Consider the following 26,740-nt stretch of genomic DNA (forward strand, 5'->3'; position numbering starts at 1 on the left):
TAAAACGAAAACTAAAAATGCATGAAGGAATTGAGTAAATGAGCAAGTGCTAAGTCATAAAGCGACTTGTGTTTCTTAGGAATTGAGGACATAGTTTGGGATGATTAAATATATATTCTCATATTAAAGGTGGAATATGCAACTGAGAAGGATAACCACATCTTCTGGGCTCAGAAGCAGCTGTTTGACTTACAGAGTCCACCATTTTCCACAGTGCCGGCAATGGTACCCCCTATTGGCTAGTAAATGTAAACATTGTGCCCGTCAAAAAAAAAAAAAAAATATATATATATATATATATATATATATATATATATATATGTGTGTGTGTGTGTGTGTGTTTCTACAGTTTAGTAACAGATTGACTCCTTTTCGGACCTTAAAGTGGTTGCTCTTGGAAAAAGCCGTTGATCCCAGGTATATTTTAAAAACTATAATTTTAAGGTTCAACCCCCTTTCTCCAGGCTCAGAAAACAGTTTAACACCAGAAGCAACAGCAAACAACCATAAAAACATGACGTTATCTTACAATTTCCAACCGTTGTCGGCGCCTTTTCTGCCGTAGTTCCTAATATGACACACCTACCGAACAATATAACAACTTACTAGTATGCCAGCCTTTTTATGGTAAGGCCAGTTTAGTTTTCTTATTTTATTTATAAATTCAAAATCACAGCAGCTCAGTGCCGCCAACAATCTGGGAGAGCTGCAAGAGCAACAGGTCAAAACTTCCAACAAGCTGCTCCCAACCGAACCATCTCCCACTCGCTTCGCTTTCTCCTCTCGGACTGCTTCTCACAACCGCACGTGCGCTCCAGCCAACACAATCACAGCAGAATTCCCTCTGTGTGCTTTAAGATAACTTTTTGAATGTCATAAGTCTTTTAGACTTCCTATCCGCTCTGATAATTGTTGACATTTCAGTCCATGCCTCCTCTTTTTTTGGTATTGTCTTAGTAAAGTCAGCATGGTTACATGTTTTCTATGTCGGTTTTCTCCTGGCAGATATGAACAGACACCACTACTCGCTCTACGTTCACAACTGCAGGCTGATCTTCCTCCTGCGCCAGGATCCGGCTGAGGCTGAGAACTACAAACCAGCAGAGTTTCACTGGAAACTCGACCAGGTCAGCTTCTCCCGACACCAAACTGTGAATGTTCCCAGGATGACCCTTGACTTCCATTTACTGGCTGTTGGTCTTTTTCAGGTGTGTGACAAAGAGTGGCATCACTATGTGCTCAACGTGGAGTTCCCCACTGTTTCCCTGTTTGTGGATGGATCCACGTTTGAGCCCTTCATGGTCACGGAGGACTACCCACTGCACGCCTCTAAGATCGAAACTCAGCTCACAATTGGTGCCTGCTGGCAAGGTAGACCTAGTCGCTGTTTAATTTACCTCCCTGCATGATCACATGTAATTACTCTTACAATCGTATGCATATTTTATCATAAAAACTTTATAGTTATTTTTATGTGGATGATTCTCTGTTTCTTATAAATAAATAAAAACTCTCTCAGGATACTTTATTTTCAGTCTTTATTGGGTTTTTAAATGATGACTATTTCATGCAGCGTCTGAATCTATCCTGTAGATCCTCAACCTTCCTTCCTGTCTCTCCCTGCTCTCTCGTTTCCGTCCTTTACAGAAAACTCAGGACATGACAATGACACTGAAACAGTCCCTGAGACCGCCTCAGGTTGCTTAAGTCTTTCTCTCACTCCTCAGATATGTCCGTGTGTCCACAGTGTCCCACCATGTTAACAGCTTACCTGCATCCTCATACCATTTTGACATTTTAAATGTGAAATATTTTGTTTTGTAATACTTTTTGGCATGGGAAGGTTTTTGTGGTACTTTGATGCAGATCGACTTGGTTATTTTTCGTGTTTTCTTCATCCTCCTGTTTTATTTGCCTCACACACCTCAGAAGCTTGGACATTTAACCTGATAACATCACAGAAAACGGAACAGAAATCTATTTTAAAAAGTCGGACTTGGCTGCAGCTTTTCATCCTCCCTGGCTTTTCTTTCAAAGTGTGACCTTGTGGCTCGAAACAGAAACTCCTACGTATCAGATAACAAACCCGAAGCAGCACACAGATGAAGCCTTCGACCTTCAGATGTAGAGTTTGACACTAACACTCACATAGATAGCCGTTCATACGTTCTCCAAATTACAAATTAAATCAGTTCCTTCTAAACATTTTTTATAAATGACAGATTTTTTTTTATTTCATTTTTGGGTTGATGCTGTGTCCTTTTCCAGGCAGCAGTTTGCATCATTATTTCACATATTTGCATGTACTGATGGCGTTCACAAGCTCATCCATCATCTGCCTGGCTCAGCTTCTGGGCCTCGGGCCTTTTAGGGAAACATATACTAACTTGCATGATCTTCATTCATACCAGCTTGGCTCATTCAGAATGGCATGCTTCAATTTTCAACCTTATGATCTTTTGAGCACTTTCTTAAATCACTCATTTGTTTTTGTGTGGTGCCGTTCTGGCGAAACCAGGTGGAAGCGGCCGGATGGCTCAGTTCTTCAGAGGGAACCTCGCGGGGTTGATCATTCGCTCCGGCAAGCTGGAGAACAAGAAAGTGATCGACTGTTTGTACACCTGCAAAGAAGGGCTGGATGTGCAGCTGCCTGAGGAGGTAGCGTCAGCTGTCAAGGTGAGGGCAGCAGGAACTCCTGCGTTAGCTTCATCCATCGAGGATTGTTTGCTGAAAGGAAAACAAAAACAGGATATTTTTAAAAATCATCATGTGGTTTCTTCTCTCAGGTTGAGTTCAACCCTAACCAGTCTTCTCTGACTGTGGAAGGCGACGACATCGATGCACTTGATAAAGTCATGCAGCACATTTCTTACTTAAACTCCCGTCAGTTCCCGACTCCTGGCATCAGACACCTTCGCATCTCCACCTCCGTCAAGTAAGTATCGGTAGAAACATCCATCCGCTCCCTCGCTGGTTATCTCTGCAATTGTTTTCCCTATTAGGATATAATTTGGTTCTTATCAGCTTTTAAAATGTACATCAGTCGATTTTAGCAGCAAATAAACAAAAGTAATAATCTTGTTGGTCTTCCAAATGATTATAAAGCAAGTTTGCTATTTTATGTTCTTTATCATTTTATATTTGATGCTGGATTTTAAATCCTCCCCAGATGTTTCAACGAGGACGCCTGTGTGATGGTGCCAGATGCTGAAGGTTACGTGATGGTGCTGCAGCCAGAGGAACCCAAGATCAGCCTGAGCGGCATCGACCACTTTGCTCGCAGCGCTGCCGAGTTCGAGAGCCAGGAGGGAGTGACTCTGTTCCCCGAGCTCCGTATTGTGAGCACCATCACCCGCGAAGTGGAGGCCGATGCTGAGTCTGAAGCTACAGACGGCGCAGACGACGATCCCACTGGTAGGAAGACGTTCACTTGAGACTTTAAGTAGAATCGACATGAATTTTTCACCATGATTCAGCTCGTGTCTTCTACTACGATGCTGAGCGGCCCTGCAGGAAGAGTTGAGAGCGAGGTAGATGTACATTGATAGTAACTGGTTGTGTTGAAGATTATGTCCGGAAGTGGGGGTGAGGGACACACAGAAAGAGGGAGGTAGACACAGATGAGATAAGATGTTTATTTCTGGACCAGCTGAGTCATCTGCTAGGCTTCCACCTGATTTAAGGAGAACTAGGACAATAGATGTGCTGGGACGCTGACACGGATACGGAGAGATGTCCTGTCCTGTTCAGACATATGGGACAGAAAGGGTTTAGAGAGATCAGTAGCTCCTGCCTGCTTTACCACGCCCCACCTCATCAAACGTCACACTAGATGAAAGAAAAACTTAATTAGCAGTATCTGGAGTACAAATAACGGACACTTTTGTATTAGTTTATTTTTAACTTTGAAACAATTGTTCCCTTGAGAATTTGACCTGTTTTCCTTTCAGTCCAAGAGACAGTCGTGTCAGAGGAGATCATGCACAACTTGGACACGTGTGAGGTGACCGTGATCGGAGACGAGCTGGATGGCGATCACGAGAGCCTGGAGGTGGACCAGTCCCAGCTGCAGCAGCGCGCCTTGGAGATGAGCTCGTCAAACCTGGGCCTCATCATCATCGGTACAATCAGCACTCATGCAGGAGTGATCTACAAATACATGTCTGTTTGTTCTTATGGTGTAGAGATTTAAAGCAGAGAAGCCATAGGAACTTATCTGCATGATAAACTTACTTATGAGCTGATGGGTTTTTTTATCCTCATGTGTCTCCCAGGTGTGAACACCATGGCCAACTACGAGCAGGTGCTGCACCTTATCCGCTACAAGAACTGGCACACCGAGGCTCTCTTTGACAGGAAATTCAAACTGGTCTGCTCCGAGCTCAACGGTCGCTACATCAGCAATGACTTCAAGGTCGAGGTATGACTCAGCCGTTCCATTGAGGCGCCACGTTAGCTTCTGGAGTGCTTGAGGTGGAAACCGTTTACATGAGAGGGTTCTGTTTCCCATTTCTCCAGGTGAATGTGATCCATACGGCTAATCCTGTAGAGCAGGCTAACGCCGCGGTGCAGCCCAACTTCATCAACCCTGTCCACCACGCCTCCGTGGATCTGACTGGACACAACTTGGTCAACGCTCACCAGTCCTCAGGTACCCAAACAAGAGTCTGACAGAGAGTAAAACAGCTTCTGGGCCAAAATGCAAAAATGAAACCTTCTTTTCTTTTCTTAGCATCATATAATTCAAGTTTATCGTTTATGGGTTAAAGTAAAACTGTTTCAATGAGTCTTAAGCTACTGGGGATTAGTGTTGCCAGGGGACTACCCCCCCCCCCCCCCCCCCCCCCCATTTACTGCTACCAACTCCTTCTGTAACAGCAAGGCTCTCAAAAAGGACGAGCAAGCTAAAGCATGACCCCATACACTTTGCAACATGATTCAGCTTATTGCCTGTTTAGTCATGTGCTGGTGTTAACACAAAAATGTCAGAGTTAAACTATTAATCTGCTTATTTGGAGCTGTAGAAAAAGAGCTGGTCTGTTTAACAGCAAGCTGGTGGATTAAGCAGAAGTAGGGCGTTCATGAAACATGAGCTGTTGTCTATTTTTCTGTTTGCTTTTTGGCTCTAGTTCAGGGATTACACATGTCTGTGACATCCGGACAGGCCTGTGCTCCGGCACAGCCTTTTATTCTGGACTCGGTAATCTCCGCTCACCAGGATTGGCACGAGTCTGAAGAGACTCGTTCCCGATAAAGATAAAGTGCAGCAGAGACAAGCAAAGCTATTTAAAGACACCTTCCTGATGATGCTGCATGTGTGATTTATCGCAGATAAAACAAACTCTAAAAAGGTTTTTTATGTGCAGATATTCCCGTGTGAAACAACATTTTGATCTAACCCCTCATTTTGCTTCTTCCCAGTGGTTCCCAGTGCTGCCACTATTGTCATTGTGGTATGTGTCAGCTTCCTGGTGTTCATGATCATCCTGGGTGTGTTCCGTATCCGAGCTGCACACCAACGCACCATGAGAGACCAGGAGAGCGGCAAGGAGAACGAGATGGACTGGGACGACTCGGCCCTGACCATCACAGTTAACCCCATGGAGGTCAGCATTAAATATGACCTTATTCAGAGCTCGTGATATGAAACACAAACATTTACCTCCATGAAGCATCAAGAAACATCCAGAGAAGTTTCCTGATGCTTCAGAACAAAGAACATTTATCTGTAGGTTCAGAATCTTAAAGGTTTCTATTGATGTTTAAGATTTATTACTTTATGAAGCCATGTTTTGCACGAGAAAAACAATTAATTTATTATAAGTATCTGAAGACAACAAAAATGTTTTATATATTTCCCTTGTTATATTTCGTATTTTGTGAAATTTGTTATCTGACTTTTATCAGATGTTTGGAGCAAGATATATGAATGCTGCCAGATTAAGAGACTTTTGTTGTTGGGACTCTAGATATGGCCACAGCTTACAGGAACACATCTGAGATGCTTCAACACTGCACCAGTTCTGATAGGAAACACTGAGAGGGACCCTAATTGTGCCAGAACAATCTAATGAATAATACAAACCAATAACGGGATCGTCGTTAACTCTAAACTTAGCAAAAACATTCAAACCAAAACCGGAAAACCTCCCTAAAGCTGAAAGAGGGACGATTACGGATTCCTCCCTGGATTTACACAGGTGAACTTTAGAGAGAAAGTCTGTGAAGGATGAAAGATCAAAGGAGGGTAAATCTGAAAGAAGAAAAGAGAATTATTTCAGTGGTGATTTTCAGATAAAACAACCTCAGTAACTCATGAGAGGCGCAGCAGATTCAATTTCCATCAAACTGCAATAAAAGAGAAAACTGTTACCAGTCGAAACTTTTAGATATGAGGACTGTGTGTGTGTGTGTGTGTGTGTGTGTGTGTGTGTGTGTGTGTGTGTGTGTGTGTGTGTGTGTGTGTGTGTGTGTGTGTGTGTGTGTGTGTGTGTGTGTGTTATTCTCCACTCTATCCATTTCCCACCACTTACCCACAGCCGTGTCACAGAGGCAACATCCAGGAGGGAAGCCTCTTCCCCGTGACACCCGGGGGATCCCATCTGTTCCCTGGGTGTTCCCAGAGTTCTGGGACTGTCTCTGGGTCGACTCCCATGGTTCAGAAAAGGAAGAGCTTCATCTTTTGGCTCAGTTCCTTCTTTAGCCATTAGTGCCACTGAAGTTTATCACATGCCCACCATCAGTCACAAACAGGATACCTAAATATATAAACTCTACTGTAGGCAGATTAATAAACAAATACACTTTAAATCTCCCAAATATATATTTTTTGTTGAGGTTTTTGATTCTTTTTGCTCACAGCTCAGATGGGTGTTTTAAATCAGTAACTCCAGTCTAAAAATGTTCATGTTTCTAAAAAGACATATATTTGTTCTGTCTCTGTGACGCAGACGTACGAGGACCAGCACAGCAGTGAGGAGGAGGAGGAAGAGGAGGAGGAGAGCGAGGATGGGGAGGAGGAAGATGACATCACAAGCGCTGAGTCAGAGAGCAGCGAAGATGAGGAGGGCGGGGAACCGGAGGACCAGCAGGGGACCAGCAGACAGCAGCAGCTGGAGTGGGACGACTCCACCCTCACCTACTAAAAACCACACACACACGAGCTTTGATACTCACACACACAGCCAAGTCACACTCACCGCTTTACACACCCCTCTGTGCAGTTTCATATAGGAGCCATGATGTAAAAAACAAGAAAAGAGTAAAAATTCCTCCAGCGTGTGCAGTCAAGGCTTTCCTGTTGTTATCTTAGTGGTGGTACTCCGTGTAGTGTGTTCATCACCAAATTACTGATGTTTACTTTTATTTTAATTTTAATTTATTCTACTTTAATTCCCTGGAAAACTTGGCCTACATCTGCTTTGAACTGTGTGAGGAAGCCAACCCTGCACTTTCTGTTTTCTCTCAGACGGCTTTCGGGAGGAGAATCGGTTTGTTTATTCTTTGCTTTTAGATTCATTTGCAGCTAAATTCTTTTCCAGCTTTCTTGAATCGTAGTCCTCAGTGGAGCAATTTTAACAGTTTCTCTTCATTACTTTTCCTTGTTTTAGTGCATGAGGACGCGTCGGGAAGTCTTATGTGTAGAGAAACAAATTGCTTTTTAAAATCTTGTAAATATGGGGGAAAGTTATGTAATTAATTAGTCGGTGTGTTAGTAAGGACCCACTGAATAGGGTCGGATATCTAAAAACAGACATAATGTAGAATATTTGTGTCACACAGGCTATAGCATGTTGCTGAATTTCTGCAGAAGCCGTTCCGTCATGCTTGTACATAAGTCTGCCTCGTGAGGAGAAACCCAGGACTGTTACGCGGAGGTTTCCAGGACAGAGTGGTGTCCATTTTGTCTTTTATGTTTTGAGTGAATTCTGTTTTTTGTTTATTTTTTTCTCGTAGGCAGAACCGCTTGATGGTTTTTAGTTCCAATCACGCTTCGCTTTGCTTGCTCAGGCGGCAATGCTCGACTCCTGGTGTTCATGTTTTCTTCCCAGTAGAGCTCACTGTTGTACAGAAAGGATTTTGTTTTTGTTTGATTTGGGGGGAAATCAACGTTGGGAGAAATGCTGATGTACAAATCAATTATCAAGGCTGTTGGTTTTTAAATAAAGGTACTAAAATATCTGTCAGTGTAAATGGACGAGCGTAGATCCACCCTGCAGCTTTAAAGCCCTCCTCTCTCTCTCTCTCTCTCTCCCGCTGAGCTGACAGGAGGAGGGAAAATAAAACTTCTGAAGGTAAATAAATCAGGCTGAGGTTCGGTGGAGCTTGGTTGAATCATGAACTTGGAATGATAATTGACAAAAATAGATTTTTTGTTCCAAACTGAGGTTTTTAACAGTTTTCCTTCTGCATTTCCTTGTTTTTCAGTGGTTAAAAATAAAGAAATGACCCAGCAGCAGGAAAACACTAAAACTGAGCCTTCCCTTAAATCTAACTCATATTTTTGCAGCTGACCACTAGATCTGATCCTACACAGAGCTCCACTGTTCCAAGGTATTCATTTAAGCAGTTTGTGTCCAACCTGTCTTCTTTCAGACGCCGTTGTCCATAACTGTTGTATATATGCTTTAAAAATAACAGCTAATGATGACTTCTGCTGTTTTAGTGTTTGACGTAGGTGTGCTGCATCGATTAGGGCCGGATTTGGGGCATTGCAGTGTGTAGAAAGTGTCATTATCAGGATTAGAGATGCTGGTTTTATTTTTGTCATATTTTCTGATTGAATTTGTCTTCAAGGGAAACTCGGAGCTTCTTTTAAAGGTTTGTGATGAAAAGGGGCCAGGTCTGAGCCAGCAGAGATGGGAGTGCCTTTTGCCTATCATCGTGTAACGGTCAGGTCTAACAGAAACACTTAACTTAGCTCTCTTTTTAGTTGTTTTTATTTGATTTCTCACGTTGCTGAGATTTTATTCCTGGGTTTGTAGCCTCGATAGTCCAACTCTAGTTTTATTGAAAGTGCAAACATTCTGCATAGGTGTCATGTGTCCTTGTTGATGTTTAGAGGAAGTAGATCCATATTGTACCTTCTATAGATATCGTACTGAATCATATTGACCCCGTTCACCTTTTAAAGATGTACAGTACATTCTGGATTGCTTTGGCAGCAGACGTAGGCATTCTGCTAACTGATCTGTGAAGGGGAGGGTGGCTTTTGAACAGTGTTCAGCCTCCTGAAACTGCTGAGAAATGGATTTGAGGGCAGCATGAAGTTCACATGATTACAGAAATCCCATTGGCTCAGAATTTCTCACACTTTCATCACTTTGTTATTAAGTCAGTTGAAGTTAAAATCCAACACATTTATTCTGGTGTCCACAGTGACTTCCCACGCCTGCAGTTTAGAGACACCTGCTCTCTGATCAGACCCTGAGCTGAATGTAAAATGGTCAGATTGACACTACAGGAAGTCAGCTTTGCATGAGCCACTGGTTTGTGTTTGATCCATGTGGGGTTGAGATTGGGATCAGAGAGGAGCTGTGTTACACCACTCATCAGTTTCACACATCCATGACACTCCAGATAGGATTATTTTTTGTTTATTTTCCTTGAAATTTTTGCTCAAAGGGACAGTGGTGATGTTTTTCAGAAAGGCTAGGAGCTTCCTTTGTGCTTTGTTGGAGCCGCTCACACTTTTCTACCAGTTCAAAGGTAAATTGTAGTGAAGTTGATGCTTTGCTCTTAAACAAAATAAAGGATAAAGAGATGGGATATAAACTCTGCCTACCCTTGTTTTTATTCATTGTGCATAAAGGATAGTACTACTAAAGGTAGAACTACACCCTGGTTCATAACTCCGAGCTGTGTCGCCCCCTGGTGGTGTTACAGAGTTAAACCAGAAAATAAATATTTTGTATTGAAATAAAAAAAAATGAAAGAAAAGCAGCTAAATCCAGCCTGTGAAATAAATAGGTATTTAATGTTCAAGCTTTAATGTTCAAGGCATTATTAACCTATAATAACCAAAATTGTTAAGTATGTATAAGTAATTCTTGTTTATGAAATGTGTTTCAGTTTAGATGGGAATCAATCACAGAAAATTTAAGCAATTAGAATCAAGTAAAATACACAAGAAACCCCCTTAGTTGAAGGGTATTTTTTGTATAATGTTTGTAATGTCTCTTCCTGTTCCTATTAAATGCTTTTATTTTGTAGGGGCTATCTCCTGTTTAATAGTTGGTGCTGGCAGAAGAACCTGAAGAACGGCTTTAACGATTTAAAGATGATGTGTGTGGTGATTATTCATTTACACACACACACACACACACACACACACACACACACACACACACACATATATATATATATATATATATATATATATATATATATATATATATATATATATATATATAATCACCTAAAGGATTATTAGGAACACCAGTTCAACTTCTCCTTAATGCAATTATCTAATCAACCAATCACATGGCAGTTGCTTCAATGCATTTAGGGGTGTGGTCCTGGTCAAGACAATCTCCTGAACTCCAAACTGAATGTCAGAATGGGAAAGAAAGATGATTTAACCAATTTTGAGAGTGGCATGGTTGTTGGTGCCAGGTATTTCACAATCTGCTCAGTTACTGGGATTTACACACACAACCATTTCTAGGGTTTACAAAGAATGGTGTGAAAAGGGAAAAACATCCAGTATGCGGCAGTCCTGTGGGTGAAAACGCCTTGTTGATGCTAGGGGTCAGAGGAGAATGGGCCGACTTTGACTGAAATAACCACTCGTTACAATCGAGGAATGCAACAAAGCATTTGTGAAGCCACAACACGCACAACCTTGAGGCGGATGGGCTACAACAGCAGAAGACCCCACCGGGTACCACTCGTCTCCACTACAAATAGGAAAAAGAGGCTACAATTTGCACCAGCTCACCAAAATTGGACATTTGAAGACTGGAAAAATGTTGTCTGGTCTGATGAATCTCTATTTCTGTTGAGACATTCAAATGGTAGAGTCAGAATTTGGTGTAAACAGAATGAGAACATGGATCCAACATGCTTTGTTACCACTGTGCAGGCTGGTGGTGGTGGTGTAATGGTGTGGGGGATGTTTTCTTGGCACACTTTAGGCCCCTTAGTGCCAACTGGGCATGGTTTAAATGCCACGGGTTTCTGACCATGTCCACCCCTTCATGACCACCATGTACCCATCCTCTGATGGCTACTTCCAGCAGGATAATGCACCATGTCATAAAGCTCCAATCATTTCAAACTGGTTTCTTGAACATGACAATGAGTTCACTGTACTACAACGGCCCTCACAGTCACCAGATCTCAACCCGATAGAGCATCTTTGGGATCTGGTGGAACGGGAGCTTCAGGCCCTGGATGTGCATCCCACAAATCTCCATCAACTGCAAGATGCTATCCTGTCAATATGGGCCAACATTTCTAAAGAACGCTTTCAGCACCTTGTTGAATCAACGCCACCTAAAATTAAAGCAGTTCTGAAGGTGAAAGGGGGTCAAACACCGTATTAGTATGGTGTTCCTAATAATCCTTTAGGTGAGTGTATGTCACAGTATATATCTCATATATACATATATATGAGATATATACATATATGAGATATATGAGAACCCAGCATATCTTGGGTTTTTCTCTGAGTCTCCTCTTGGTGGATCATCCCTGGAAAACTTCACCGGCGAGGCGTTCAGGAGGTATCCTAACCAAATTCCAAAGCCGCCTCAACTTGGTCCTCTTGATGTGGAGGTGCAGCTGATCTACTCTGAACCTCACCCAGGTGACCAAGACTCCCACTCATTCTCTATCACAGGAGAGCCCAGACACCCTCGTTTTGATCGCTTGCATCTGCAACCTCCATCTGTTGGTCACTACTGCAATCTGTAAAATCACACCGAATCACACATCATGGTGCCTAATAAAAATCCCAGATTCATATTAACAACGTGACCCGGCAGTTCATTGTGAACCTTATTTATAAACGTATTCATCCATTCATCTTATTACTCATCTCCAGCAGTCATCCGATGAGAGGGTTAGAGTAAACGGGTCACCATCACAGAAATTTAAAAACACTTCAGACATGTTTATCCCTCAGCCTTTTAAAAACAACACAGAAACAACAAATCACAGCAGAATGCTCCATCTGATATTCGCTACCATGTTTTTACATTTACTGACTCGTATCCTTGTACCGACATTAATACTTATTAGAACAAGTAAGACATTTATAAAAACTGACAAAGACTTTGCTTCTACAGAAACTCTTAAAAGTCCACAGATTATTTACAAAATCCATAATCAATTGGCACATTTCTAAAAAAAACAAACATAATGTCTGAGAATGAACGTTCTGTAAAGCTGCTATACTTTGGTTTTCACACCAGAGCTCGCCAGAGCCATAATTTTATCTTCAGACCCTGAAAAAAAAAACAATATGGTTAATCAAAGAAAAACATGAACAAACGATTAAGATGCTTGTGCTCACCCAGGTTGGCAGTGACTTTTTCAAACTGGCTGAGAGTAGCGGTGGCATTTTCAGCGAGAAAGGTCTCTTCTTCTGGGGTGAGCTGTGGGAGAAGATGTTTACGTTAGAGCTCCTGCGTGTGACCCTGTCGGTTTCAAGCATATGTCTGTGAAAAAGCTGGGCAGTGATGCCACCTTCTCGCCCAGTTTCCTCAGTGCCATGAGGATTTCCATTTTCTGCTGCATGTGCACGTCCCTCAACAGTTTCCCCACCATCACGTCTCGGTCCATCTGCTCGGAAATTCAAACAACAGTTGGGAAAATTGCAGGCAGAGTAATACAAACAAAAAAAACACAGAGAAACCAAAAACTTTCAAGGTTACAGCAATATTTTTTTCCCCAACAGACAAGCAAGCTGATATAAACTTAAGTTTATAGTTAAGAGACAGAGGTGGCCTGTCACTGAACCTAGACAGATCCAAGGAGGAAGAAGCACCACACTCGTAAGATTGTGAAAGCCGAGGTGGAGAAATTCTACATCTTTGAATTTCTTGGAACGTACGACAAAGATCATTGCTACTGTCCTTTCTGAGAAAGTTGAAAATAAAACTTGCCAATTCGACCAAATTCCTACTAATTGCTCCAGCGGAGAGGGTGGTCACCATCTTCTTAACCGCGTGGCGCAGAAACCGCACCATGCAGGACAGGAAGACGCTCGAGCAGCTAATTAAATCTGCACAGCAGGGTCATCAGGAGGGCCCAGCCGCAGCATATTTAAAGATTAAGCTCAGAGAGCAGGAGTAAAAACACGAGGCATAAAACCCATTCCGTTTCTTCCCACAAGCTTTCACACAGCTGAATGATTAGAAAATCCAGACTGATCTCAACCCAGGCCCGTTTTGAAGGCGCCATCAGGCATGGTGCACTTTATACAGACCAAAACATTTGATTTGATTTTTCTCATTTGGCACTACACGGATAGATTTGGAGTCTTATTTCCTGATATTTGGACATCTTGCCTCGGATTGGATAACAGCAACGCAACTCTACCACTGACTTGCAACGCGGATGTTTTATCTCCACAAATAACACAAGCCTACCAAATGATAACGGTTAGCTTCTACTATTTGGGTCTGCTGATTCCTGGACGCTAAACCAACAGCAGCCTTCCTCGCCGCGAGCCATGATGGGTGAGTCTATGAATGTTAGGGGACAGTGTGACGTAGATCTGTCAGGCTTTTCAAATCCTAGAGTTTCGCCGTGCAGGAGATAGGTGTAGGAGACTATTTTCATGTTCAGTCTGCATGGAAAATTCAGAGTGATTATAATCAGAAATAATCATTAAAAAATGTTTTTTCAGTGATTCATACCTTAAAATTAAATTGAGCTGTGAATTTGACAGCTTTGCAGCTCACAGTCTCATAAGTGCTTCTGGAATGCAAATGCAAACGAAAGTATGAATTATGAAAAGTTTGACACTTTACTGCAATATTTATGCGTTTCGGTCCAACTCTAAGATGTTTTTGAACTATTTCAGCAGTAGTTCAGGAGGTAGAGCGAGTTACCTCATGATCAATGGCTCGATTCCAGCTCCCGCCAGGGGTATTCTGCTGTTGTGTCCTTGGGCAAGACACTTCACCCAACTTGCCTGTGTTGGTGGTGGTCAGAGGGGCCAACGGCGCCAAATGGCAAACTCGCCTCTGTCAGACCTCCCCAGGGCGGCTGTGGCTACAAAGTAGCTTACCATCACCAGCAGTGTGTGAATTAGTGATGTGTCGGTCGCGAACAAACCGACTCTAAGAGCCGGCTCTTTGAAGTGAACGACGTGAGCCGGCTCGTCATTGGGAGCCATCCCCTTCCCCCTCCCCTCTTGCTTTGGTGAAAGCTACAGGAGATTGGTCAACATGTGTAACTGCGTGTCCAGACTGTCCACACAAAGAGCAGTAGGGGTGGGGAAGAGGGAGGATCAGACTCAGACATACAGCAGAGCACATGCGGGTGGAGGAAGATGAGAGGGAATGAGGAGGAGGAAAAAGGCGAGCGAGAGAGAAGAGAGTGCGACGAAGACGGTGAGAAAATGAGGGCCAGCAGTTGGAAAGTGGAGATTTCTTAAAGTGTGCAGTAAATAAATCCATATAGATGATAAATATTTGATATATTGCATTTTTTACATTAGTAAATCATTTTACATATAGTTTTGCATTATTTTGGTTATAAATGTACTCTACGCAACAGAAAATCTGAGGAGCCACTTGGGAGCCGAAAGAACCAGCTGTCTAAAAAGAGCCGGAATTCCCATCACTAGCGGGAATGTGAGAGTGCATGGAAGCATCTCTGAGTGTCCTAAAAAGCGCTATATAAGCTTGATGTATTATTATTATTATCATTAACTATTTACATGAGTTTTATCTACATTCTAAAATCTAATTTAGCCTAGACATTCTTTCCTTCTAATCGTGCAGTTATTTTGATTGACAGGTGAATTACTAACAATAACTGGCTTATAAAAATCTAACGTTGTTGGAAACAGACCGTTGCAGCCATTTGGACACTACTTTCTTTTGTACATAAGGTACATGGTAACAACAGCATCTGTTGATGATGAGGCCAAGCCATCAAAACTGCCCAGAACTGAATCTTAACTAAGGTGTGTGGATGTTAGCATTAACGCTGCGGCTGATCAAACCTCCGCAAGTCTGGTTCTTAGCTGTCCTGGCTGCTTCTTTGCAAAGAGTCGGATCACTTCGGGAGTTTTGAATGCTTGGCTGATGGCAGCCTGGATTGCCTGAGGGAAACAGAAACATCAGGTGAGAGGTGCGGTCTATAAGCGCCTGTGAAACAGAGCAGCTTCGTGTGATCAAATGCTCCTACCAGCTGCATTCCACTGAGTTCGTCCACCAGTGTCATATCTCCTGACATGATCTTCTTTAGGGTGTCGTTGAACTCACCCAGCTGCTCCAAGGTCTCCTTTTTTGTCTCCTCGTATTCTTCGTCGTCCAGGTCCTCTCTGGAGTAAACAATCCGGTGATGAGCAACGTAAACAAAGATAAAGGGACATCATTGATTTCTCCACAAGACTGCACCTGCATTCCTCCAGGTCTTGAAGCTGCTGCATCAGTCTGTCGAGCTGCTCTTCCATGTTTTGCTTCAGCTTGCTGGTTTCTGATTTCCCCCGAGAAGCCATTCTCAGTTAAAAACTGTCTCTAAACTTAGTAGACAGAAAACAGAGGTTATTACGCAGTAGTGACGGGGAGGGGTTGATTGAAAACCTGAAAATGTTGCTTTTACCGCTGTTATAACAACAGTTTAATGGGTTCAAGAGAAGCACCCGCTATACGGATGTGCTGGGCGAATTTAGATCCTGATGTTTCGTTTAAACAATGAAAAGTAACGCAGAACACACAATAACAAGCTAGCAAGGCTAAACGAAAGCGTCTCACCGGGACTCCCTTTGCAAGCTGTTAAAAATGTGTAGATGAAATGTTTGGGTCGATTTGAAGAGTTGTACCATAACCACAGCAGATCAACTACAGAAAAAGACTAAATCAACAAAAGGAACGTTAGCGATTTGAGTCGGGCCGTATCACTGGAGGATTTGTGAACATAACTCGGGAGCGTTGTGGGTGCGGTTGTGGGAAACCGTTGTAGCATATATCACCCCCACTTGTTTAGACACGAGGAATAGAATAGAATAGAATAGAATAGAATAGAATAGAATAGAATAGAATAGAATAGAATAGAATAGAACATACTTTACTGATCCCACAGTAGGTAAATTCACTCGTTATAGCAGAACATAGAGAAAGGGAAGAAGAAAAAATAACAAAACTACCGGTAAATACCAAAGACAGTAAGCTATTATTGGAACAGTAATAGTATTACTCCTTGTCTAAATGAATAATTTTAACTTTATTCAATTTATTCAAGTCAAAAATGACAAATTCAAACATCCTGAATTGTCTCTTGCCAAACATAGTAGATTGGATTTTTAAATAGAAGAAAACAATGTTTATTTTTCACATTTTAAATTAAAGTTAATATCCATGACAGTGGAGCTGTTGCATGGACTGTTGTTATTGAGTTTCCCATTTTTGCATATTAGTTCAGTACGTTGTTTCTTCTTATAAGGAAAACTACGGTTAAAACACAAACAAGTACAAAGGTTAAGGCCTAATGTATTAGAAAAATCATGTCTGAGAAAACTTTAGCATTTATTGGGGAGATTTGAACTCTTTTGAAAACTGTTCAACTATTGTATGACAAAAATGCTTGCCATACCCCTTCGTCTATCATCCCATCCAATCAAATTAGTCGGTTAGAGCGTACTTACGCTACGTCAATCCGTGCATGTGTCACGTGACGCTTGTTTGAAACGGATTGTTGTCGCATACTCTGGTAGTAAAAGACTCTTACGGTAATTTCACCTTACAATAGAAAATGTTACATTTTAAATCATCTTTATGCTCAGTTTAGTCTTGGTCTTACTTAAATTTCGTTTAAACATCTTAATGGTGCTTATATGTGGTTACATTTCAGCAAAGGCTCGCGGAGGTTTAAATTTCGTTTAAACATCTTAATGGTGCTTATATGTGGTTACATTTCAGCAAAGGCTCGCGGAGGTCGCTCTAAGCTTAGCTAACTATTTCTAAACCACAAAACTTGTTTATCTCTTTCTATATTCCTTTAGTATCCTTTCGTTTATTTTAATACAGTCCTGCTTGCAAAAAGCACCTTTATCATAACGCGTGGTTCAGCAGAGGGATGTTTTTATATAGTAATGCCATTTAAATTTAATTTAAACTTTGAGCTTTTCTAACGTAGACTACTTCAACTTACTTTCACTTTACAATCATTCAAGCCCTGTGTGGGTCATGGGACACTGGACTTTCACCAGATGATTAAACGTTTTCATATATTTAAATGTTAAAGTCAGTTTAAAGTCAAGTCAACTTTATCTATTTAGCACTTTACAACAGCATAAGAGCTGACCAAAGTGCTTAAGAATCCAAAACGAACAGAAGTTTCCTATAATGCTAAAAAAAAAAAGATAAAAGTTCATCAAAAAGTAAAAACATGACATAAACAAACTGACATAAAAGCTACTAAAACAGATGCATTCTCAGACTGAATTAAAAGCAGCTGAGAACAGATGAGTCTTTAAAAGTGATTTAAAACCCAACAGTGAGGAAACTGCCCTAATCTGGATTGGGAGTGCATTCCACAACCTTGGAGCTGCTACTGAGAAAGCTCTATCACCCCCGAGCTTTCTCTTCGTTTTCGGCATTTCCAGGAGAAACTGGTCGGCTGACCTCAGTGACCGAGACGGGGAGTGAGCAACTAAAAGTACACAGTGCGGAGCAAGGCCATGTACAGCTTTAAAAGCCAATAAAAGAACCTTGTGCTGGACCCTAAAATCCACAGGCAGCCAGTGCAGCGAAGCTACAATTGGGGTGATGTGCTCCCGCTTTATCGAACCCGTCAATAGGCGTGCTGCTGCATTTTGCACCATGTGAAGACGGGAGAGGTGAGACTGAGGGAGACCAAGGTACAGTGAGTTGCAATATTCAAGGCGTGATGTAATAAACGCGTGAATCACCGTCTCAAAGTCATGGATTGTACCTTAAAGTTTGTACCTTTTTTAAAGGAAATTTTTGAGTTTATGAAGAGCCTAAAGTCAAAGTTTATGTGGTTCATAATCCGCTTTTGAATCTGTTGTAGAGTGAATTCAGCTGCAGCGTCAGACATGGCGAGCTCCAATTTAACTAAAGTGGTTCTGCTGGCCTGCGGCTCCTTCAACCCCATCACCAACATGCATCTGAGGATGTTTGAACTTGCCCGAGATCACCTGGAAGACACGGGTAGGCTGAAATTAAAGTAAATTTATATGAAACACAGCTTTTGTTTATTTTATTTTCATAGCCTCCTGACTCCTGTCACAATTGGTATCAGTTCATCTGCAGAACACAAGTAATTCCCACAAGATGTCTACATGGTCATATACACACAAATTAAATGAAAACTGAAAGGGATTGATGCGTCTAGTTTATCACGTAAATGCGTTACTCAGTAGTGTCCAACCTCAAAATACTCCCACTAAGGCCTGCTCCTTGAAGGGTTCTAGTGTTGAGTGATATCTGTAATCATCTGTATTAATGTGTTAAAATCGAGCTCTGATTTTAGAATAAAACAGGTATAAATGAACGTATTGTTCATTGTTTCATGTAGGTATTTTTAGGGTATTTCATCTGATATATAAAATTTAGATTATTATTAATAATAATAATAAATAAATAATTTATAAAGCCCTTTATTGTTCCTCATTGGGGAAAGTCTGGTGCACCAGCAGCAAAGTTACACGTAAGTTGAGAAAAAAGATTCACACACACACACACACACACACACACACACACACACACACACACACACACACACACACACGTTGATGATGCTGAGCTAAAATTGTAGCTTGACGGATTATTATTATTTATATGTGTAAAAGTACATCTAATAGCTGTAAGTGATGAACCAACATGATGTGATTGAAGCCTTGGGTGAATCCATTCTGACATCCTTCTGTTGTCCACTTAGGTCAGTTCACAGTGGTGAAAGGGATTATCTCCCCTGTGGGTGACGCCTACAAGAAACAGGGCTTGATTGAGGCGTCTCACCGTTTGGAGATGGCCAGACTGGCCACAGAAGACTCCCAATGGATCACAGTGGATTCCTGGGAGTGTGATCAGTCTGAGTGGATGGAGACAGCTAAAGTAGTTCAGTAAGTTTACAGATAGTCCCTGACACCTGTGCTCGTGAAGAATCGGTCTTCAGATAAGAAGTACGAACCATTATCATTCAGTCTGTTAAGTTATTTATTATTTAGCCTTTTATTATTTTCTCTTGATTCTCCTTCTCCATATTTTATCATAGTTAAATTTGCCGTCTCATACATGAATTGGGTTGACATAATAGCAAATGCACACAGATGAACAAACCGTCCTTTCTGTTGTATTTTTTTAAATCTCCAACTTGTTGCTTTACGGGATTGCATCAAACAACTGAAAAATGCCGTTAATGGGCAGGGCAGCGTAGCTGTCAGGATGAATCATTAAAGCTCTTCCCAGGCCTTTGTAATCCAAGCAAGATAATCAGGTTGGAGTCATTTTTTATGATGTGAAATGTAGGATGTAAGCGTCTCTACGTCTACATTTAGTAACTATTTCTCCTCCGGTAACTGAAATTCTGTTTATTTTATTTTGTCACACAGGCATCACCACAATAAACTGCTTGTAGCGGAGGATAACACGGACGATGTGGACTCAGTCAGTGCCGCAAAAAAGAGACGCGTTGAGGAGAAACCACTGGACAGTTCAGGTGAGCACGAGAAAAACGGTACGGCGTAAACGTCTGCATAAATTTTCCACAGCTTTCCGTAGTTTCTGAAAGACTAGCAGATGCTTTAAAGGTGTGAGGGGTCAGAGCTGAGTAATTCGTGTTGGTTAACAACCAGTGATGCAACTCACACGTGCACAGTGTGCAACGAGCTGCCTGCAAGAAGAATTCAATTCAATTTTATTTATATAGCGCCAAATCACGACAAGAGTCATCTCAAGGCATCTCACATAATAAACATTCCAATACAGGTCAGTTCATTAAGCCAATCAGAAAAACATTTCCTGTATAAGGAACCCAGCAGTGACTTGATGCAATCCTCATACTAAGCAAGCATGCAGCGACAGTGGAGAGGAAAACTCCCTTTTAACAGGAAGAAACTTCCAGAGGATCCTAGCTCAGTATAAGCAGCCGTCCACCACGACTCACTGGGAATCGAGAAGACAGAGCACACACATCCACACACACACCATATATACCAAGTAGCGTTTCTATGGTTACATTGTGATTTCTTAGTAAATATTCTATTTGGTGAGAGATAAACTTTATTGCATTTATCCTAGTGAATCTATAATTAAAAGGGTAAACTAGTAGTAGCACATCCAATGTCAGAGAGTTAATGTTATTATCAGGAGAGGCAGAATGATTAAATGGTTAGCAACAGTGTTCAAGACGATGGCCCCCTCCATGAGGCCACCACAGCTCAGCAGAACATCATTGTAGCTTCTTCTGGGGAGAAAAACAGAGAAAAAATAAAGGTAACAGTTGAAATAGCAGAAAATAATACAGTTAAAGAGCAAATTATAGAAGAAAGTAGTCGAGTGTGGAAAGTGGTCAGTGTGTCCTCCAGCAGTCTAAGCCTATAGCAGCATAACTGCAGAGATAACTCTGGAAGAAGGGAACGTGAGATTTGTGCCAGCTGTGTGACATCATGTGACTTTATCAACCCTGCATCAGATCCAGTTTGAAATAATTATGCTAGCGAGAGAAATGTGGTTTATTTCTCACATAAGAAGAACCACAATTTTGTATTTCCTTAAATTTTCCTTGTTAAAGTCTGAATGACTAATTTAATAAAAATGTTGGAAGTTTGAATTTATCCCTTCAAAACTGACTCCACAAAGAGCAGGTCCTGGTTTCTCCAGTTATCTCAGCCAGTGTGGAAAATTCCTTTTTCTCATAACCTTTGTCCTACCAGGTTCCCCTCGGCTGATGCTCCTCTGCGGGGCGGATGTCCTCGAGTCCTTTGGAATCCCCAACTTGTGGAAGTCGGAGGACATCATGGAGATCGTAGGACGTTACGGCGTGGTATGTGTCACCCGCAGTGGAACCGACCCACTAAAGTTCATCCAGCAGTGTGACGTGCTGTGGCAGTTCCGGAACAACATCCACATCGTCCACGAGTGGGTGACCAATGACATTTCAGCCACACACGTACGCCGGGAGCTGCGCCGATGTCGGAGTGTCAGGTATCTGCTGCCAGATGACGTCATCGCCTACATCCAGCAGCACAAACTGTACAGCTCTGAGAGCGAGGAGAGGAACCTCAACGAGGTTCTTGCTCCTCTGCAGAAATCCACGGGTCCGTCCACCAGCTGAGGACATTTGTGTGACAGACCCTGTTTTGTGTTAATCCGTTTAGCTTTGTTCCAGCCCTTTTGCACTGTGCCTTTTGTTTATTAGAATTAATTTAATTATTCAGAGACCCCTTCATTTGTTGATTCCCAGTAATTGGATGACCCTTTTGTTCTTTATTTCAGCCCAGATCGCTGTTTTGTTTAATAAACTTCCTTCTAAGAGTTTTAATTTGGTTTGTTTCATTCCCATACATCTTTTCTTTACTCCCTTAAATCACATCGTGCTCCTAGCGAAGCCAAGGGACGTAAAAGTTTGTACCACGTTTACACGTTTTTCTGTTGCAATAAAGAATGTTTTCTTAAATTAAATTTAAAATAAATAAATTTTTTTCTTCCACATTTTTCACCCAGAGTTGTAATCTTCTTTTTTTACACAATCTTCCTCCCAAGCCGAAATCATCATGTAGAATAAAACCTACGAGGGAAGTCGTCGTACGTATTTAGATATCAGAGGCTGATCTGATTCATAGCTAAGTGAAAGTCCTCTCAAAGGGGTTTTTCATGACGGTGACAACAGCTCAGAAAGATGAGCCTCCGGTGATGCTGACACACGGACATTTGTCAAAGGAACAACCCAGGCTGCATTTTTGCACCTGAGGCAGGAAGTTTTCATCTTTTTAACCTTTAAAGCCAGAATATTTTTGCCAGGCTGGACATCCTATGCGGTGTTGTTTACGTTAACGATGACGAATGGCTTTCGTTGACGCCCCTTTTTTTATTAAGAAAACAAGACGCTGACAAGCTAAACAAAGCTCTTCGGTGACTAAAACATGACGACATAAACGGGAGTTTTCGTTAATGAGCCAAAACTAGAGGAAAACTATGCTCAAAATGCACATTTCTGCCTGTCTCAGTAAAGTTAAAAATAACAGATTATTGTCTCTGCTCCCTGGTTCCTAATGACGGGTCACATTGCTGCTTTTTAACCCAACAGCATAACAGTTTAAGCCCATACAAACGTTTATGGGCATCTCTGCTGATGCCCAAGAGCAGAACTGGGTTATTTATATTAATTTTGTACAATTTATGAAGGAAGGATTTGTCCAGACTGAATTTTAATTATTGTAGTGTTATGTATTTCTTACAGGGAAGTATTTGTCCTGATTGAATTTTAATTGTTGTGTTATGTATCTCTTTCAACTTGCACCCAGGAGTGGTTTCCAAATTTCGTTGTACGAGTGTGTACAGTGACAATAAAGGATATTCTATTCTATTTTGTGAAAACTCACAACGCTGCAGTCTGGAAAAACATTACATTCAAGATGGAGGTCTGATAACTCAAATAATGAATTAAACAAACACATTTCTTTATTTCTGTATAAATATTGTGTATAACACTCTGTATCCTCCAGGGAGGCTGAGGAGAGCAGAGGAAGGTCTACTCCAAGGTACTGGAGAGGAGGGTCCGATCGATAGTTGAATCTCAGATAGAGGAGGAGCAATGTGGTTTTCGTCCTGGCCGTGGAACTGTGGACCAGCTCTATACCCTTGCAAGGGTGATGGAGGGGGCATGGGAGTTTGCCCAACCAATCCACATGTGCTTTGTGGATTTGGAGAAGGCTTATGACCGTGTCCCCAGGGTCACCCTGTGGGGGACGCTCCAGGAGTATGGGGTGGGTGGCTTTCTGTTAAGGGCCATTCAGTCCCTTTACCAGAGGAGCGTGAGTTTGGTCCGCATAGCCGGTAGTAAGTCGGACCTGTTCCCAGTGAGGGTTGGACTCCGCCAGGGCTGCCCTTTGTCACCGGTTCTGTTCATCACTTTTATGGACAGAATTTCTAGACGCAGCCGTGGTGTGGAGTGTGTCGAGTTTGGTGGCAGGAGAATCTCGTCTCTGCTTTTTGCGGATGATGTGGTCCTCCTAGCTTCATCCAGCTCTGACCTTCAGCTCTTGCTGGGTAGGTTCGCGGCCGAATGTGAAGCGGCTGGGATGAGGATCAGCACCTCCAAATCTGAGACCATGGTTCTCGACCGGAAAAGGGTGGCTTGCCACCTCCGGGTCGGGGGAGAGGTCCTACCTCAAGTGGAGGAGTTTAAGTATCTCGGGGTCTTGTTCACGAGTGAGGGTAGGAGGGATCGGGAGATCGACAGGCGGATTGGTTCGGCGTCTGCAGTGATGCGGACGCTGAGCCGATCTGTCGTGGGGAAGAGGGAGCTGAGCCAGAAAGCCAGGCTCTCGATTTACCGGTCGATCTACGTCCCAATCCTCACCTATGGTCATGAGCTTTGGGTAATGACCGAAAGAACGAGATCGCGGATACAAGCGGCCGAAATGAGTTTCCTCCGTAGGGTGGCCGGGCTCAGCCTTAGAGATAGGGTGAGGAGCTCGGACATTCGGGAGGGACTCGGAGTAGAACCGCTGCTCCTCCGGATCGAAAGGAGCCAGTTGAGGTGGTTTGGGCATCTGGCCAGGATGCCTCCTTGACGCCTCCCCGGGGAGGTGTTTCGGGCATGTCCTGCCGGCAGAAGGCCCCCGGGTCGACCCAGGACACGTTGGAGAGGTTACATCTCCAATCTGGTCCGGGAACGCCTTGGGGTCCTGCCGGAGGAGCTGGTGGACAAGGCTGGGGAGAGGACGGCCTGGAGCTCCCTAGTTGGGATGCTGCCCCCGCGACCCGGACCCGGATAAGCGGAGGAAGACGAAGACGAAGACTCTGTATCCTTCCTTCCTAAGAGTCCAATCTGGAAGAAAATCATACATTTCTTTAGTGGAAATCTACAGACTGATGCACAGATCTGCATCAATACATTATTTACATTATTGTGATTATCAATAAAGTTAAAAAAAAAGGATACTAGTCTGGATATGATTGTTTTACTAAATATGGGGCAGCTGAGATTGTGCACCATAGCCATAAAATAAGTGATGTTGGTATGAAACTCACGCCAGGAGCTCAGAGTACATGTCTGACCCATAAATTAAGAGAATAATACTTTGTTTAATGTTTTGTAAAATGAAAAACAAAAATCTTTGTCGACTAAAACTAAGACTAAAATGCATTTTCGTCATCAAGACTCAGACTAAAACTAAGATGCCCGCCAAAAACAACACTGAACCCATGCAAAGCTAAACAATTTAGCTTTGGCTCATGTCTGACTAGGTTTGCAGGCTAAGAATATTTACCACAGTTATTTATTTATTTATTTTGTACCTCTTTGCGCGTACATGTTTGTTATTTCGGAGTAGATGATTTAATGCGGCGTAGATAAAACATTTAAGCTCTGATTTTAATTAGGAAGCTAAAATGCATAGGTTATTACTGCTGTTTTTTTCCTTTTCTTGCGAAACGACAAGAGAAATCCTATCTAAGCATGCAGGTGAATGTATTTTTCCAGTTTTTATTTTAGCTCCTCCGGACAAAAAGTTTTTCAGTGAGCTATGCGGATAACCAGTCTAGCAGCGTCTTGTTTACTCCTAATGACGAGATCCTCCCGTAGCCTCACATGCACCATTCTTAAAAGCATGTCAGGTGATGACACACCCTTCCTTGTAAAATTCACACAATTTTTTTCCTGCTTATTTAAGCTCCCAACCGGTGCTGCTTTAGTCGTTGTCGATCACGGTTTGCACACATATCTTTGGAGGAGAACATCAGAGATCAGAATGCCCACCAGTTTCTGTGGTACATGGGACATAATCAGCAATGTCAACTTTGAAGGATACATGATAGCACTTGGTGAGTACTTTGTACTTTGCAAAATCTGTGTAATAAAACGGAATCCCACAGACAGGAATATAGTTGCAGAAGCTTTGCTTTAAAGTTTGTTTTCTGCTCAACTGAGAAGTGTTTCTCCACAACTCCAGGGATCAAGACCCCCTTGCGTAAGATTGCTTTGAAGCTGAAGCAGAGGAAGGTGATCGAGCAGCAGGGAGACCTGTACATTATTAAAACCATCAGCAGCTTCAGAAACTACACCATCTCCTTCAAAATTGACCAGATGTTTGAGGAGTATACAAAGGGGTTGGATGAAAGGGTGGTCAAGGTGAGGAGGAAAAGCAAATTGTGTAATAAATGTAAATGTTTTATATAAATGCCCATGTATGTCGCCACCAACATTGAGTGTTTAATCTCTGTTCTTTCCCTGTCTGCTATCTGTGCAGTCAGTGGTGTCGTGGCAGGGGAATAAACTGGTGTGTGAACAGATTGGAGAGAAGAGGAACCGGGGCTGGGCTCACTGGATGGAAGGCGACAAGCTCCATTTGGTAAGAATGGCAGTTTTAAATTGTATGTATTTTTTTAAATAACTCTATGAAAGTGCATTCAGTAGATATCTTTGTGATGTGTTCCCTCAGGAGTTGTACTGTGAAGGAGAAGTCTGCAAGCAAGTGTTTAAAAGAGCATGAACCAGTGAAGAGGATTGAGAATTTTTTTTAAAGTCTTAATGGGAGGATGGGGTTTAGAGTCACACTAATGCTGTTAACCCAGAAGAAGAAACCCACAGAAAAACTCTGAGTCTCCTCAGGCCAGGAGAAAATCATTGTCTATTAGGGTTTGAATTTTCGCCACTAGGTGGCAGTACTGCGTCATGTATCACCGAATACTGCAGCCTGGTGGCGCTGGCTTTAAATTTTAAGAATAATAATAAAAAAATGTTTTAGCTGGCTGAAAACAGAGTCATTCTCTTTTGGATTCCCTTTCAATTCATTGTCTGTGAAGATAGAATAATATACATCCCGCATGATGAAGTTGCAAGGAGCATTATTTTTCTCAGTTATCTTTTTTTCTACCATGCTGAATATTTCGAATGCATTTGATACTTGGATTTTTTAAATAAAATGGACTTGAAATAAATCTTGAGTCAGTCATTACTTTTATTTTGTTATCCACAACAATAATTTGATAGAAATACGGGATAAATAAAATGTATGAGATTTTTAAAATGTATAATAAAATAGTAGAATTATGTTACTTTGTTCTGGATCTGAAACTTTCTGAGAAAATGGCCAAAATTAGCATTATTTGGATATATTTTAGGCATTTGGGCGTTCTCTATCTAATTCTCAAAGCATTGCATGGAAAAGGTGTTCATTCTAGATTCTATGGTGTGTTTTTCTTTTTAAAACGAATAAAACATTTTTTTCACTTAATTACTTCTGCTCCAGGTTAGCTCTGTGTTAAATGTATTTAATTAATTAGCGTTTTTCATTTGTTTTTTGAGTACATTTCAGGTCCGTGGTGTGAAATTTATGATAATGTAGAGGCGGGAAGTATTAAATAATTTA

The 26,740-nt window shown here is 41.9% G+C and overlaps 3 protein-coding genes across 7 annotated transcripts in view; 2 read left to right on the forward strand and 1 right to left on the reverse strand.

The window, feature by feature from the left end:
* Positions 1–7,370, forward strand: part of clstn1 (calsyntenin 1) — a 29,559-nt gene extending 22,189 nt beyond the window's left edge. For 2 of the 4 annotated variants that reach the window (XM_015967665.3, XM_054745835.2), the window contains 11 exons: positions 1,006–1,127; positions 1,209–1,371; positions 1,648–1,698; positions 2,519–2,676; positions 2,787–2,935; positions 3,170–3,414; positions 3,951–4,121; positions 4,275–4,420; positions 4,519–4,651; positions 5,422–5,606; positions 6,951–7,370. In XM_015967665.3, coding sequence (XP_015823151.3) covers positions 1,006–1,127; positions 1,209–1,371; positions 1,648–1,698; positions 2,519–2,676; positions 2,787–2,935; positions 3,170–3,414; positions 3,951–4,121; positions 4,275–4,420; positions 4,519–4,651; positions 5,422–5,606; positions 6,951–7,145 — 1,718 coding nt within the window. In that variant the 3' untranslated portion in view covers positions 7,146–7,370. The remainder of the gene's footprint in view (positions 1–1,005; positions 1,128–1,208; positions 1,372–1,647; positions 1,699–2,518; positions 2,677–2,786; positions 2,936–3,169; positions 3,415–3,950; positions 4,122–4,274; positions 4,421–4,518; positions 4,652–5,421; positions 5,607–6,950) is intronic. The other 2 variants (XM_054745837.2, XM_054745838.2) reach the window with 1 other exon arrangement.
* A 4,617-nt stretch (positions 7,371–11,987) lies between these two features.
* lzic (leucine zipper and CTNNBIP1 domain containing) lies at positions 11,988–16,120 on the reverse strand. 2 transcript variants are annotated; one of them, XM_015967662.3, is made up of 7 exons: positions 15,936–16,120; positions 15,579–15,703; positions 15,367–15,502; positions 15,182–15,280; positions 12,691–12,786; positions 12,518–12,599; positions 11,988–12,449 (listed from the first exon to the last, which is right to left on the reverse strand). In XM_015967662.3, exons 2-7 carry the CDS (start codon positions 15,677–15,679, stop codon positions 12,394–12,396), a joined length of 570 nt encoding a protein of 189 aa, XP_015823148.1. In that variant the 5' UTR covers positions 15,680–15,703; positions 15,936–16,120; the 3' UTR covers positions 11,988–12,393. The 2 variants fall into 2 exon arrangements, with proteins under 2 accessions (XP_015823148.1, XP_015823150.1); XM_015967664.3 differs by having other exon boundaries at positions 15,579–15,698; positions 15,936–16,118.
* Positions 16,121–16,814: 694 nt separating this feature from the next.
* Positions 16,815–26,309, forward strand: nmnat1 (nicotinamide nucleotide adenylyltransferase 1). The gene is made up of 10 exons (XM_015967661.3): positions 16,815–16,909; positions 18,214–18,353; positions 19,084–19,267; positions 19,757–19,863; positions 21,080–21,479; positions 22,871–22,906; positions 24,910–25,193; positions 25,322–25,500; positions 25,619–25,720; positions 25,811–26,309. The coding sequence occupies exons 2-10, from the start codon at positions 18,239–18,241 to the stop codon at positions 25,859–25,861; spliced, it is 1,458 nt and encodes a 485-aa protein (XP_015823147.2). The 5' UTR covers positions 16,815–16,909; positions 18,214–18,238; the 3' UTR covers positions 25,862–26,309.
* The last annotated feature ends 431 nt before the right edge of the window (positions 26,310–26,740 follow it).

The sequence above is a fragment of the Nothobranchius furzeri genome, chromosome 15 (assembly GCF_043380555.1).
Source record: "Nothobranchius furzeri strain GRZ-AD chromosome 15, NfurGRZ-RIMD1, whole genome shotgun sequence".
Taxonomy (NCBI): domain Eukaryota; kingdom Metazoa; phylum Chordata; class Actinopteri; order Cyprinodontiformes; family Nothobranchiidae; genus Nothobranchius; species Nothobranchius furzeri.

Excerpts from the sequence above, each read along its gene's own strand:
- lzic (XM_015967662.3), bottom strand. The coding sequence starts at position 15,679 with ATGGCTTCTCGGGGGAAATCAGAAACCAGCAAGCTGAAGCAAAACATG. Across the intron at positions 15,503-15,578 it reads CAAGACCTGGAGGAATGCAG|AGAGGACCTGGACGACGAAG; the intron begins GTGCAGTCTTGT and ends TGTTTACTCCAG. Across the intron at positions 12,450-12,517 it reads AAAAGTCACTGCCAACCTGG|GGTCTGAAGATAAAATTATG; the intron begins GTGAGCACAAGC and ends TTTTTTTTTCAG.
- nmnat1 (XM_015967661.3), top strand. The coding sequence starts at position 18,239 with ATGGCGAGCTCCAATTTAACTAAAGTGGTTCTGCTGGCCTGCGGCTCC. Across the intron at positions 18,354-19,083 it reads AGATCACCTGGAAGACACGG|GTCAGTTCACAGTGGTGAAA; the intron begins GTAGGCTGAAAT and ends TTGTCCACTTAG. Across the intron at positions 21,480-22,870 it reads ACGGGTCCGTCCACCAGCTG|GGAGGCTGAGGAGAGCAGAG; the intron begins AGGACATTTGTG and ends TGTATCCTCCAG.